Here is a 13,911-nt window from a genome sequence, read left to right on the forward strand (position 1 = left end):
TGTGAACACATCAACTGAACTCAGACCACTCTAAAGTGACCCACAAGCTAACCGTACTCATAGGTAGTCTGAGTGTAGTTCATCTGTGGTTCATTTTGTGGTCTACTTGATTTGTGCATTGTCAAAACAAAGTGGTCTCAGTGCACTTCATGTTTTGCTTTATAGATAAAGAAGATGAGGGTTGCTGTACATACCTAGCTGCAGTTTTCTGTCACCTAACAGAAAAACAACTCAAATGGCTTTCAATGGGGTCATGTGGTCCCACAATAAGGTCAGCATGTTAGCTACCAACATGACAAATGACATTGTAGCTTTGTGCATTGTTAGGCAGCAGTAATAATAGTATTGTGTCAGTGACAGGAAGATTAGTTACTGTATGATACTATTCATATACAGTATGTGTGCAAATATGTAGTGTATGCATGTGTTTTATCTATACAGCTGTGAGTGGTTGGGGTAGATAAAATGCATACATACATACATAGGGTAGATGAGTTGATTTTGATGGTTCAACATCAAAAAAGCTTCTGGAATATAACTTTGTTTTGCCTGCTGTGTTTTTCAGCCAAATCATAGCATTTCAAGAAACTATAGCATCAGTTAAAGCCACCATTTTGTATGATGCTTCAGTGTTACACTATGGTAAAGGGTCAGGGTGTGAACAACAAGTGATCTGAGATCTAATCAGTGCTAAAATTTCCAGAAAGAGAACTGAGTCTTCTTTTGAGACAACTTGTACTGTGAACACCAAAAGCAGCCATTTGTAGCTAGTTCCTTTTTCAGTCCACTTTTACAGGACTGAGTATGGTTCATTTAAAGAGCTATATGTGAAAACACCCAGTGGCATGTTTGGTGGGTATATGAGAATATTCTTAAAACGTAAAATAACAAAGCATCTTTTAATGCTGTTAATGCTTCAAACATGATGAAAGTCTTCACCCTCTTCCATGTTGTTGCCAATAAACAGGCAATATTGAAATTAATCCTTTGAACATATTCTACAGTTTGAGGCCACAGATCATGCTGGCTCCACAAAAACAATTTTACTGGAAAAGATCCAAATGGTCATTTTAAAAAAATGACAGATTAACATGAAACTTAGTGTAGTGTAACAGAAATCAGAGCCCCTTATTGCAGCCCAAGAGGAGGCTGTATGCATGTGTCTGGGGTTTGTTCTGCTGACGGTAGTGCATTGCAGACTGTAATGCGTGTGCTGCACCGGAGCTCACAGATCACTAATTACTGTAAAAGCAGGCAGGAGTGATTGGCTCAGGCGGGGTGGCTGTCAAACTTGTGATGGTGACTAAAGGATGTGAGAGAGAGAGACAGAGAGGGAGAGAGAAAATTGTGTCATTCTGCCCCTGGTTCCTGTGGGATATTCTCTTAGGAGAGGCTTGTCTCCTTGCATTAGGAACCCAGGCTGCGGTGCAGAAAAACAACTCATCATGATTCACTCAGCAGAGCCGCTGCCATCGGGGGGCCTGATGAGGCCCTAGAAGCCTCGGGCCAACTTCCACACACCTCTCCATGCCTCACTCATTCTCTCTGTCTCATACCTTGGTCCATGTATGTGTATTTCTGCACTACTTCTGAGACATTTGATTGATTTGGCAAAAGTAACCCTGGTAGCTAATTATACTTATCTGCATGGTGACTGCTGGCAGTTATGGCAGTATGGTCACAGTGTCCACATGTGTCAAATGTTGAAGGAATTAAAGTATGGAAATTTAAATGTGCACAGGTGGCTGTAGTATTTACAGTACATGCTAAATTATACTGTATAGAAAACTATGGTGAGGTGCCAACAGCTAGAACTGACTACCAAAAGGTCAGATGTTCTGTCAGGTTTATATCCAGGCTAAAAACTTTCTTTTGATTAAATTCTATTAAAGACTGGTCTCCCAAGTAATGCAACAGAAAAGCATTTGCCTTATCATCAGGAGATGGGTTCGAATCCCAACGATGCCGCAATCATCTAAGGCTGGGAGCGAAGGGGAAAAAAATTAGCTGTGCTCTTTGAGATGGCATACTATTTCTCACCTCTCAATCACAGCAACGTTAGTTGTGGGCATCTGTAAGCTCGTGTATCCAGAAGAGGGTAGATAGCACTTTCTTTAGAGTGTTTTATGCTGCCCTGTGACACAGCATGAGTATTTATCCAAAAAGCTGTGGTTAGCTGGCTTCACATTTCTCAGAGGAAGCACGTTAGCCTTCCCCCTTGTTGGTTGGTAGATGTCGTTGTCGTTGTTGGCTGATGGGTGGGAATTTGCAGGTGACCAAATTGGGGAGAAAATGAAAAAAAAAGTTCTATTAAACGCTGCTACATTCCATTCTCATTCCCTTGTGCACATTAATTCCTATTTTATACCCTTTAAATGTATTTGTTTTATATGTTGTTATTTATTTATCCTCTCTGTCCTGTATGTTTTATCCATTTCCATATAAATTGCAATGTGGCTTGTATATAACAAGCACTATAAAAAGTGCTATAAATATAAACTTGCCTCGGCTATATGTACACTGTTATACTGTACCAGCCATTGTGAGCTGAGGTAAGATTGCATGCCCACACATGCACGAATAAGACCTGCTGGAGATTGTTGGAAGGTGCTAAAGTGAAACTCTGTGTGTGTGTGTGTGTGTGTGTGTGTGTGTGCGCGTGTGTGTGTGAGAGAGAGAGAGAGAGAGAGAGAGAGAGAGAGAGAGAAATGTGTCTTCACAAGCTCTGGACGTTCACTAATGATGCATGAGTGCTCAGCCTCCTGGGATGTCCAAGTTATGACCTAGTTTCTGTGTGTGGACATGCACAGAGACACGCATCTCTGTCCATGTGTGTGTGTGTGTGTGTGTGTGTGTGTGAGAGAGAGAGAGAGAGAGAGAGAGAGTGTGTGTGTGTGTGTGTGTGTGTGTGTGTGTGTGTGTGTGTGTGCGCACACATGTTTTTATATCTTAATGGGGACCAAATATCCCCATGAGTATTGGAATATCTGGCAGTTTTGACTTTTGGCTTTTTTTTTTTTTTTTTTACAAAAACTGCAGCTTTTATTTAAAAAAAAAAAAATAAAAAAAATGAAAGAGGAAAAAAGTTTCATTTTGTTACTAAGGTGAAGGTTGGAGTTAGATTTAGGTGTAGCACAGCATTAATTAGCTGCATTAATAATTATGTCAATGGAAGGTGCTCACAAGGATAGTAAGGTGTGTGTGTGTGTGTGTGTGTGTGTGTGTGTAAGTGTGTGTGCAATCTTACGGAAGCTCACAGTGAAATACACTGCCCTCATGTGTCAAATGTGTTTCTATAAAATCACAGCTCTGTGCATCATGAAACATAACTGTGTGTTGTATTCATTTGTATATTTGAGTAGGTTATCACTATATGTTGTGTAAAATCTGGACAGCAGCAATATCTATTTAATCAAAGTCACTCTGTCATCATATGTTTCAGCAGACACATTTTAGTACTCTTTACCATCCAGAACTGAGATAAAAGTACTGTTATACTCCCATCTGGTGGCAGCATATCAAATAATCTTCATGGCTTGTGAATACGTTTTTGCCAGTTAGTGAAACCTGACCCTTTTTATTTTTAAAACTATGCCCATCTACATTCAGTAAACTGAAAAACGCTTTTGGGTTTTTTTTTGGCTTGCATACAAATGAACAGAGTAATATATAACATGCTATAGACATTTCCAGTACAAGAGATAGATAATGAAGAGTCTTGTGTAGTAGTCTAAACAGTAACTAATTCTATCTAAACACTGTGTACTATAATGTCCAGAGTTTATGCTGACCCCAAGTTCACACTAGCAAGCTACAAGTCACTCATGTTGCTTGTAGTTTGTCTCCTGTGGTCATCTAGCAACCTGTCTTCACTTTCAGGTGAGATATTTTTTATTTATTAGGAAAGAGTATACAGTCATGGGAAAAACAAAGTATACCCTCTTTCAGTTATTTGTTTTTATTTATCAGGGCCTAAATAGGGTCCCTGGAGGACTAGTGGTTAGGCCACAGCGCTCTAACCACTCAGACTGGGTTCGATTCCCGGCTTAGGGAACCAACCCCATGCAACAGTGCTTGCTCAATGCCGGTCCCAAACCTAGCTAAAATTGGGGAGGGTTGCAACAGGAAGGGCATCTGGTGTAAAAACTGTGCCAAATCAAATATGCGGACCAATAACATTGGGTGACGTCCCCTGACAGGAGCACCTGAAAGCAGAACAACATTTATCAGGGCCTAAAGAGCAATTATGCAGTCTTCACCAACTTCTATTAACAAACAAATAACCTCAGGTGACAAAAAAAAAAAACACACAACAGATTTCAATGTGTAGTCATTTTTTTCCCCCAAAAGTAAACGAACATTCAGAAACCAGGTAGGAAAAAATAAGTATGCCCTATAATTCAGTAACATGTAGAACCACCTTGGGAAACAAAAACATGAAGTAAACATTTTCTGTAGGAGCTTAGCTGTCTCTCACATCATTCTAGAGAAATTTTGGCCCACTGTTCTTCAGCACATTGCTTCAGTTCATTGATGTTTGAGGGATTTTTATTATGCACAGCTCTCTTATGATCCAACCACAGCATCTCAATGGGGCTGAGGTCTGGACTCTGACTTGGCCATTTTTTCTTTAGCCATTCAGATGTCGATTTGCTGGTGTGCTTGGGATCATTGTCCTGTTACATGACCCAATTTCGGCAAGGCTTAAGGTTCTGGACAGATGGCCTCACATTTGTCTCAAGAATATTTTGGTATAAAGTGGAGTTCATCATTGTCTCAATGACTGCAGGTTTCCCAGATACTGTGGCTACAAAACAAGCCCAAATCATCAGCCCTACACCATCATGCTTGACAGTTGGTAAGAGGTGTTTGTAGTGATACGCTGTGTTTGGTTGGTGCTGTGCATGATGACCAAACATCTCCACCTTGGTCTCATCAGTCCAAACATAAGTCATCCTACTATATTCTTTTTGGAGAGAAGGGGCTTTTTCCTAGCCATCCTTCCATGAAAACCATTCTTGTTCAGTCTTTTTCTGATTGTGCTGTCATGAACATAAATATGTGCTTACAGAGGCCTTGTAGGTCACATGATGTAGCTCTGAACATTAAACGGTCTGACCTTGGACTGAATTTGTTGTGATGCCCACTACTGGGTAGATTGGTAACTGTCTTGAAGGCTTTCTTTTGTAAACAATCCTTCTCACTATAGAAAGATGAATTTCAAATTGTTTGGAGATGGCCTTATAACCCTTCCCAAATTGAGGAGCAGTAACAATTGCTTCTCTGAGGTCATGGTAATCACACTTCTTAATGTTGATTAACTAGTCTTGTGCATTTCATTAGTAACACCTGGCTGATAATTACTCTCTTTATCTTTGAGGAACTGGGAAGGGTGTACTTCCTACTGTATCTGAAGGGTGTATCTGGTTTTTGTCTACATACTGAAATCAGTTTTTTTTGGTTGTCACCTGAAGTTATTTGTTTGTTTATAGAAGTCAGTGAGTACATAGAATTTTACCTATCACACACCTCACATCTATGTATATCAAAGATTACAGGTGCCAAGTGTGTCATGGCCAAGTCTTCCAAAACATTCTCACCTCAAAAAATATCTCTCACATGATGGCAGTGATATAACAGATCCCTTCCTCTATTCACTGAGGACTATCTCGGGTATAGGCCAGCATGATCAGGCTTGGGATTGGTATCACATTTCTGCACACTCATTAGAGCTTTGAAATGCTGGGCACTGGATTCTGTCTACTTAATACCATCTAACAAATGACATAAATATATCAGCACAGGTCTTTAGAAAGTAATAGTGATATATTTTAAAGTACAAAGAACTGCTTTAATATTGATCATGGTCTCTGATTCACACTTACACACTTGGCTCAATATTCATCAAATGTGGTGGAGAAGGATTGGTATGCACCTGCATATGTGCTGGTACAGTGTGAGAGTCAAACCGGGTCATATTTTCATGGGATCTAATCTCTTCACGGTGCACTGTAGAAAGTAATTAATATACAGTATAATATAAGAGACTCCAAAATTGAATATTATTGGCATTCCAGTGCACACTGTCCATAACACTTTACAGAACTAGAGATTTTAATGTATTTTTAATCAAAGATCACTGTTAAATGCTAAACTGAAACCACACTGAACACTCCATCTCCAGTTTAAAATTGTCTTAACTTTACAATGCTTTTGGGCTCTTTAAAAAAATTTCATGACTAAAGGTATTCTTTGATTCAGGCTGTTGTCTAGTATGACTTCTGGCTTTTGCATCTCAGCACAACTACAAACTAATATGATACTTTTTGCACCTACAGTTTAGTTTATGACTGATTGATTGATTGAGTGATTGATTGATTGATTCATATTTTCAGCCTTCGGACTAATACTTCTTGCCTGCTCAATAAACATGATAGCAATATAAATGTTAGCTTTTTTTAATTACTTAAGGTGTCAGCGAGGTTGCAGTTATTCCGTCATTTTTATATCATCTTTCATTTTTTAACTCCCTCAAGTTGATTTCTCAATATCCCAATATAGTATTGATTTAATTCTTACAGTGTTCGTTGGGGTAGGATATATTCATTTAACACTGCAATCATGTCTGAGGGGACGAATTAGGAGTCAAGGGATTAAAGTCTGTTAAAAGTTTTCAGTCACTGAGTGTATGGACTTGTCTCTAACCCTCAAGGAATCTCTGAATCCATGGCAAGCTGAGGTTCCTGAAAGTGCTTCTTGATGAGAGACTTCAGTTTGGACTCCTGCCTGCCTGCCCTCAGAAAGGTCAGAGGCACAACGGAATGGATCAGGTGGCAGCAGTGTCAGTCAACACGTGGCTTTATTTTCCTTCTCTCTCTCTCTCTCTCTCTCTCACACACACACATACACACACACATAGCTGTGTCTAATGACTTGAACTTCAGCCTTTGAAACCCACAACATATGAGCAATACACAAACATGCATGTGATACGTTTGAAGGACACATTCCGTATCTGTATTCTAATGCATGTATATATAAATATAACAAGCATGCAGTGCATTGTGTGCGGATATCAATAAGATATACTCTATAGTGCTGCCTGTCATGCGTGGGCCAATCTCAGGTTACATGTGAGAATTAAATTTCTGACTTACGTACGTGACTGGGATCAGGTCTCACACTGCATCTGCTCTATCTCTCCCTGTAACTTCTCCCATGGTTGTTCCTGGTTTAGTCACGTGGTGGATGTTGCAAGAAATGTCACGTCCATCACACTTGTGTATAAAGAAGTAGCAGTGCTCCATGATCTCAGAGTCAGGTTGAGAACAACCTGCATACAGTCTCTTTACTCCATATTTGTGATATGTATCATGGCCTAAATGATTCCTAAATACATGGGTAGAACAGATCTCTGTACACTTACATACATATAAAGTTATGAATAAATCACATGACATATTGACAGAAAATTATGGCTGTTGAATTCTTTGTTGATATGCTGAAAATCAGATTCTTTAAGCATACTCAGTCCTACTCAGCAATGCTAAATTAAAACAGATTGAAATTATAATGGATACTGACATTATACAGCGGGGGTATTTAACTAAAATTTGGAAAGGCCCAGTTACATAACATTCTTTGCTTAAAAAGGTCAGAAAAAGCAACTAACATGACTGAATGGTGACAACCTTGAGTTTTAATTCTTAACCATTAAACAGATGAAGACAATTGAACATTTTGTTTCATAGTGGCACGTAACACACTTTGACTAGCACCACAGACCTTGAACATTTTTTTTTTAATTTGAAAGTGATAATAAACACATACTTGTCTGCCCATTCATGTTTAAACATTCTTTAGTTGACTTTTTTTTAAACAAGCAATGTCGTCAGTTCACTAATCAGCCCAGAGAAAAATCTGTGAAAACTCTCCTCTTGTTGATCCAATGTATCTAACACTCTAGCTAGTGTCTGGTCCATTGTGCTGCCTTTAGCTAAATATTTCATATAAATGCATTTGATTGGATAAACTACAACAGATAATCTGCTACAGAACTGTGCTGGTTCATGTTTAGAAACTTAGAGCTGCTAAACTCTACCAGAGCGACTAAACTCACACACTGAACATCTGTACTACAGAATTTTTTATGCAAATAGGGATCATTGAAACTTATATCTATCACTGTAAGTAAAATATACCATAGTAATTAATACTAAATATGAAATGAATGTCAAACATTCCCAGTTTAGGTTAGCCTGACTCTTGAGAGTCTGTACAAGCAAGACATGTATGATCTAGATGCTACATTAACTTGGTTTCATATCCAGGTCTCCGATATTTGAGCACCGCTATGTTATATTCACCATCTTCACAAAATGTAGGAAGCTGCCCTTCAGAAATGAACATCAAATTATTTTATTTAGGAAAGCAACATCTTCAGAAGAAAGAAACGCCACTCTCGTACGTGTAGACAACTGGTGTTGGGCCCTTAAAGTGGAACCTATACTTTACTGATGTCAGTCCACACTGTCTGCTGTGGTCACATGCTTTTTCATGCCCTGTCTACACCACCAGCATGCAGACAACAGGTAAATGGCCAGGCAAACTGGGAAGTCATGCAAATAAGCAGTTACAAAGATCACAAACAGGATGGCACACATGAGGGCCCCAGCGATGTAGCTCAGAGTAGAGATTTTGGCCCAGCACACCAGCAGCCAGCTTGACATTGTGCCCACTGAGGGAGAAGCCGTCCTGGAGAATGAGCTAGGAAACTCAGTCCCCACACCTGGATCCTGGAGGTCCGGAGCTACCCTATACCTCAGAGTCTCCTCACTCTCAAAACCCTTATGAGGGGCAGGAAAAAGAAGAAGTTCACCCTCACTCACAGATTCTGTCCAGGTGAAGTGCCCAGGTGGACTACTGGTGTGGCTAGTTATACATAGATTGGGTGCATGTGGGCAGGTTTCAGGGGAACTTTGAAGCTTGTGTAGTTCCTTGTGTAGGTAATTGTCTGTGTAGTCATCACCCTCATTCTGCCTTCCATATATACCCTGACCTTCAGTTTTTAAACCATTTTCACATTCTCTATTAGCTATATTTTCTACAGAGGATATTTCTTCTCCTTGCCTCTCACTGGAGTCAGAGAATCCCTTTTTCACTAACTCATAACACACAACCCCCTCTTCTCCCCTATCGAGACATTCAGTCTGTTTATGTGGTTCACCTTCATCACACACCACACTTGTCCTCGATGAAATCCATATTTCTGTGTTCTCATCTTTTAGACAGGATGGTTCCTGTTCATCTGTTTGCAATCTGCTTTCTAGTACCACTAAAGCATCTTCAGAATACTCACTCCAAGATATCCTTTTCATTTGGGATACTTTCTCATTTTCTTTCTTTTTTGTTGGTTTTTTGCTTTCATCTATATACTGTCGTTCTAAAGACTCCCTACTGTCTGTAAAGGGTTTCTTGCTGATCCCGTTAAATGTCAAAATATCTTCAACTACTCTGTATGTGTCCCCTTTTACCTTCATTTCTGTGTCTAAGAACCCTGTACTGCTTGCACATTCTTCAAGCAAGACTCCATTTCCTGATTTGGAATACAGTGGCTCTGTGGCATCCTCAGCATGGGCTGTCTGCCCTGGGTTGGTTAATAGCATGGGCTTGTCTTCACTAAAAGGCCTTTCACTAAGTATATGTCTGTCATGTGGGGCCTCAGTGACACCAGGCATCCATTGGGCCCAGATTGATTCTGATTCCTGAACAGTATGTGGTTCAGAAATGATCTGTGCCTTTTCAGGATCCTTATAACTCAACACCTCACTGATATGACTGGGGTCAAGAGCTTGTGACAGTTCAGCAGGATCAGACTCTAGAGTTTCCATTGCTGTAAAGCACTGGTGTGAGCCATTCCCACTGGTCACTGCAGACTCCTGGGTACTCCACACTGATAATACTTTGTCCCCTATATTGGACACATCATATTCTGTATTTGATGCCTGGGAATCATTGGACCCTGCAACGCAAAGCAAGCACTTTTGGTTCAAATCATTGTTCTGGTTGTCTATACTATCTGTACCACTGAGGAAAGCTTTCCAGGCATCATTTGAGAACTCTGTTGACACATCCTCTGTTCGCTCTTTTTCAAGAGCATCTGGCTTTGTTCCACTAATGATCTCAGAAGTGTTTGGATGAGAGAGAGGTGGAGATGAGATGTTTCTACCCCAGTCCAGGGGAAGTAAGGGAATCTGATGGTCAGGTAGAATCGATGATGTATTCCCATTTTGCTCCTTTCTGCTGCATACTTGAAGTGTACTAGAAGTGTCTGTCATCACTGGAATACTATGCTGTGGCATGGGTAGTACCACATTTAAATCTCTCTTAGATTTTTCTTGATGAGAAGGTTGACCTAGCTGGACTTCTGTGTCCCTATGAGAGAAATAGTCTTGCAAGTGTGCCAACTGAGCTGCTCGTCTTCTGTTCCGTCTTTCAGTCTGTTAATCAAATACAGTCACAAAATCATTATTCCAATAGACCTTTTTCTGACATGAAGGAGAAGTCAAGTGCTAGATGAGAAGATGGCTGCATTTAACTATATAGCTCCTTCAGCCAAACATTAAACACATGAAATGGAAGAATAATCAAAGGCTGAATGTGTAACACTTTAACACCAAAAATGCAAGTTCTTCTTTGAGTAGCTAGAAAGCTCTGTATCACACTCCCACATTAGTGAATTATAGTGATACTTGTGTTAGTATTAAATGATTGTTAAATTGTAAAGTCATAAATAAACCTTCTCTCACTGATTGTTGAGTCTCACAATTCCATTTGCCAAGGAGTGCATAATTGTAGAGAGTCGTGGAACAATTACAGGTCCTTTAAGAATAATTAGGAACCAGAATATTCTTGTTAAGGAAAATAGCTTGCTATATTAAGGAAGCTAAAGCTAGTTGGGAGATAATGTATATTATAGTATTGTAAGTAATGTGCAAGTTGTTCCAGGGTACTTTGTTATTTTGACTGATTTCCAGTTATCTCCACTACGAAATTTAAGACATCAAAGCCTTGTTTTTCATCATTTGAAAATGTGTCACAGAAAGGACTATGCACAATCATGCTGAAAACTGGGAATATTTTTCAAGCTAGCCTTATTGATGCTTACAATGTTAGAGAGAACATGACATAAACTTGGCCAATGTATACATAGCTTGCCAGCTAGCTAACTTAGTTGTCTGGGTAATCAACCAAGTGAAACTTGTATCCCATTGTTATAATTTTAATTAAGTTGCATTAAGATTAGGCATAGGTCATCTAGAGAAGCTAAAACGCTTGCACTGCTCTTCATGCTGTACAAATATCCATGATACTTCAATCACTTTTAGAAGTATCACTTCAATAGAATAATCCAATTATTTAACTGGAAACATCCAAAGTGGAATAATAAACCAGAAATACAAGAAAGGCTAATGAACATGTGTACTATTATTATATGTGTAATATTACATGTCCATGTTTTGGCATATAAGAATGAAGACTCCTAAACATCCATTCAGCATTTATCCACATCTTTCTGTGTTTACAAGATCATGTTTCTCCCTGATAGGTACATTACTAGTTTTACATTTTTTAGAGCTTAAGGCACTATACGTTCCCGTGTATCATGTTACTGCTCTCACTCAGTCAGGTGCACTATACCCTTTGAGCAGACACACACTGTCCAAATCCCAGACATTTTAATTCTGTAGCCAGAACATTTCTACCTCTCAAATGTGCTTGAGCTACAAATGCTATATGGCAAAATGTTGTGCGTTTTTTTGGATTTTTTTCTCATTGTAGTTTATACTTGGTCTCATGTTCAAACTAACTTTAACCATATTCAATATTAATATGTAAAACAGCATATAAGGTATATTTAATGTCATACACATGCAAGTGTGCTTTTAAACTTAAATATACATTTACAATTTGAATTTACATTTATTCATTTGACTGATGCCTTTACCCAAAGCAACTTACAGTTGAGGGGATTGAAGGATTAAAGGCCACGCTTTAGAGCCCAACTGTGGCTCTTTTAATCTCTAGCTCAGAGCTTTAACTTCTGAGCTACTTCATTCCCACGATTTTAAAATGTGTTATATTTTTTTGCTTGCTAACCTTGTGGTGTGCTATTTTCTCCAAATTCAATTTCTCGACCTAAATTCAATTTATAAAACTAAAAATAAAATATAATCCTGAAATAATATTTGCATGTAGGGTTGATTTTGAATCCTGAACATACCAATACAAAATGTACTCATAACAAATTCAAACTGTAAATATAAAACTTTTTTAATTGAAAAATGTCATAACCTGATATTCAGGTAATACTTAAATAAAAATAAAGTGCAAATTCCTGAGAAAAACAAAACGCTGACCTAGTGCAATGCCTCTAAAGTGCATGCAATACTTGTATGTCCCACTGATGTTATATCGACCCGCTTGTTTATGTATGTCATGTAATGGCTATGTAAGACAACCCTGCAGAAGAACTGATTGACCTTACCAAAGTTTTGCAGTTCTCCTCTAGTGCATCTCTTGATCGACTTTCAGCTATGTGCTGAGTTTTTCCTTTCTGATTCTCTACAGACCTGGGTGACTCTTGCTCTAAAAAAAATAATAAATAAATGCCTCAGTCAGACTCAGATTTAAAATTAATTAAGTTTACCCATCAAGTGTTTTTTCTGGCTCCCACCTGAGAGTTCACCGTTCTTGTCCGTGGGCTTCGACTCAGCACAACTCCCCTTTCTGTAAACATACGGAGTGGAAGAAATCATAAACTTTATTATAGTCATATGTCAAAAAAAAGCCTTCAGTCTTCTTTAAACATCATTAGCAGCATTGCATATAAATGATTAATTTATTATTTCTATTGCACCTTTGACAGACCTTTGTCTGTCAAAACATTGGTAATTAGATTTACTACAAAAGCAGCTTTTCTTACTTTATAGCTTTCAAGCAGCTCTTTTTTCCCTTTTGATCGTTCTCTTCAGTCTCCCTTTCTTTCCCTCCCTCCTTCTCTTTCAGTGTTCTCCTTCCTCTCTTATGGCAAAACAGCACATAGTTCATACCTCCATTGTTTGCCCAAAAGATTCCAGTGGAGGATTCATAGCAGAGGCAGAACTCCAGCCGGGCCCCACTGGGTGGAAAGGGAGGCATCAGGGTGAGTTGGAAGGAGAAGCGGTCTGTCTCTCCATCGCTGGATCCAGGAACATACTCAGCTAGCTGGTCAAAGTGGCTTTGCCATCCATCCAAAGTAGTGCGTACATAAACAACCTTGTGATAAGAGAGGTTAAGCACACGGACAGTGCCACGGATGGTGGTGGAGCCAGGCAGGAGCTCAATGCTCTCCAGCTCCAGCTTGTTCTGCCAAAGCCGGAGCTTCAGCTCCTCATCTGAGTTTGGGACGCTGAAGATGCAGGACAGGTGGTACTCCTCTCCCTCTCTTCCTTCAGCACTCTCAACTCTGTTATCAAACTCCTTAACAGAAACCAAGTCCAAGCCAAAAGCGTCTGCAAAAGAAACCTTCCTTCGCACCACAGAAGCCAGTGATGGCTCAGGTTCTGACTCCTCAGACTCATCACTTGAGCTCCTTTGTGGAGATTTTGGCTCTTTCTCTTCCTCATCTTCATCTTGTATCCAAGCACTGAGTGTTGACGGCTCAGTGTAGCAGGAAGCCATGGCAGGTCCAGGTTCTTCAACCGATATTCGTGCACGGTGTATGACTGAGAGACAGGGGAGGCAGGAAAGTTCAAGCGCACTGATACCCCACACACCGTGACTGCCCCCACTCAGGTTGCAGCCAAACACTAAGCTGTGCTCTGAGCCAGGCTTAAAAATAATCTGACTACCCATGAACCTCTGTCCATG

General features: G+C 39.6%; 1 protein-coding gene across 1 annotated transcript; it reads right to left on the bottom strand.

Annotated features, from left to right (window-relative positions):
• Positions 1-7,677: 7,677 nt before the first annotated feature.
• Positions 7,678-13,911, bottom strand: ppp1r3aa (protein phosphatase 1, regulatory subunit 3Aa). Its single transcript, XM_026922985.3, has 4 exons — positions 12,986-13,911; positions 12,737-12,789; positions 12,548-12,648; positions 7,678-10,499 (listed from the first exon to the last, which is right to left on the bottom strand). The coding sequence occupies exons 1-4, from the start codon at positions 13,894-13,896 to the stop codon at positions 8,520-8,522; spliced, it is 3,045 nt and encodes a 1,014-aa protein (XP_026778786.3). The 5' UTR covers positions 13,897-13,911; the 3' UTR covers positions 7,678-8,519.

The sequence above is a fragment of the Pangasianodon hypophthalmus genome, chromosome 18 (assembly GCF_027358585.1).
Source record: "Pangasianodon hypophthalmus isolate fPanHyp1 chromosome 18, fPanHyp1.pri, whole genome shotgun sequence".
Classification (NCBI taxonomy): domain Eukaryota; kingdom Metazoa; phylum Chordata; class Actinopteri; order Siluriformes; family Pangasiidae; genus Pangasianodon; species Pangasianodon hypophthalmus.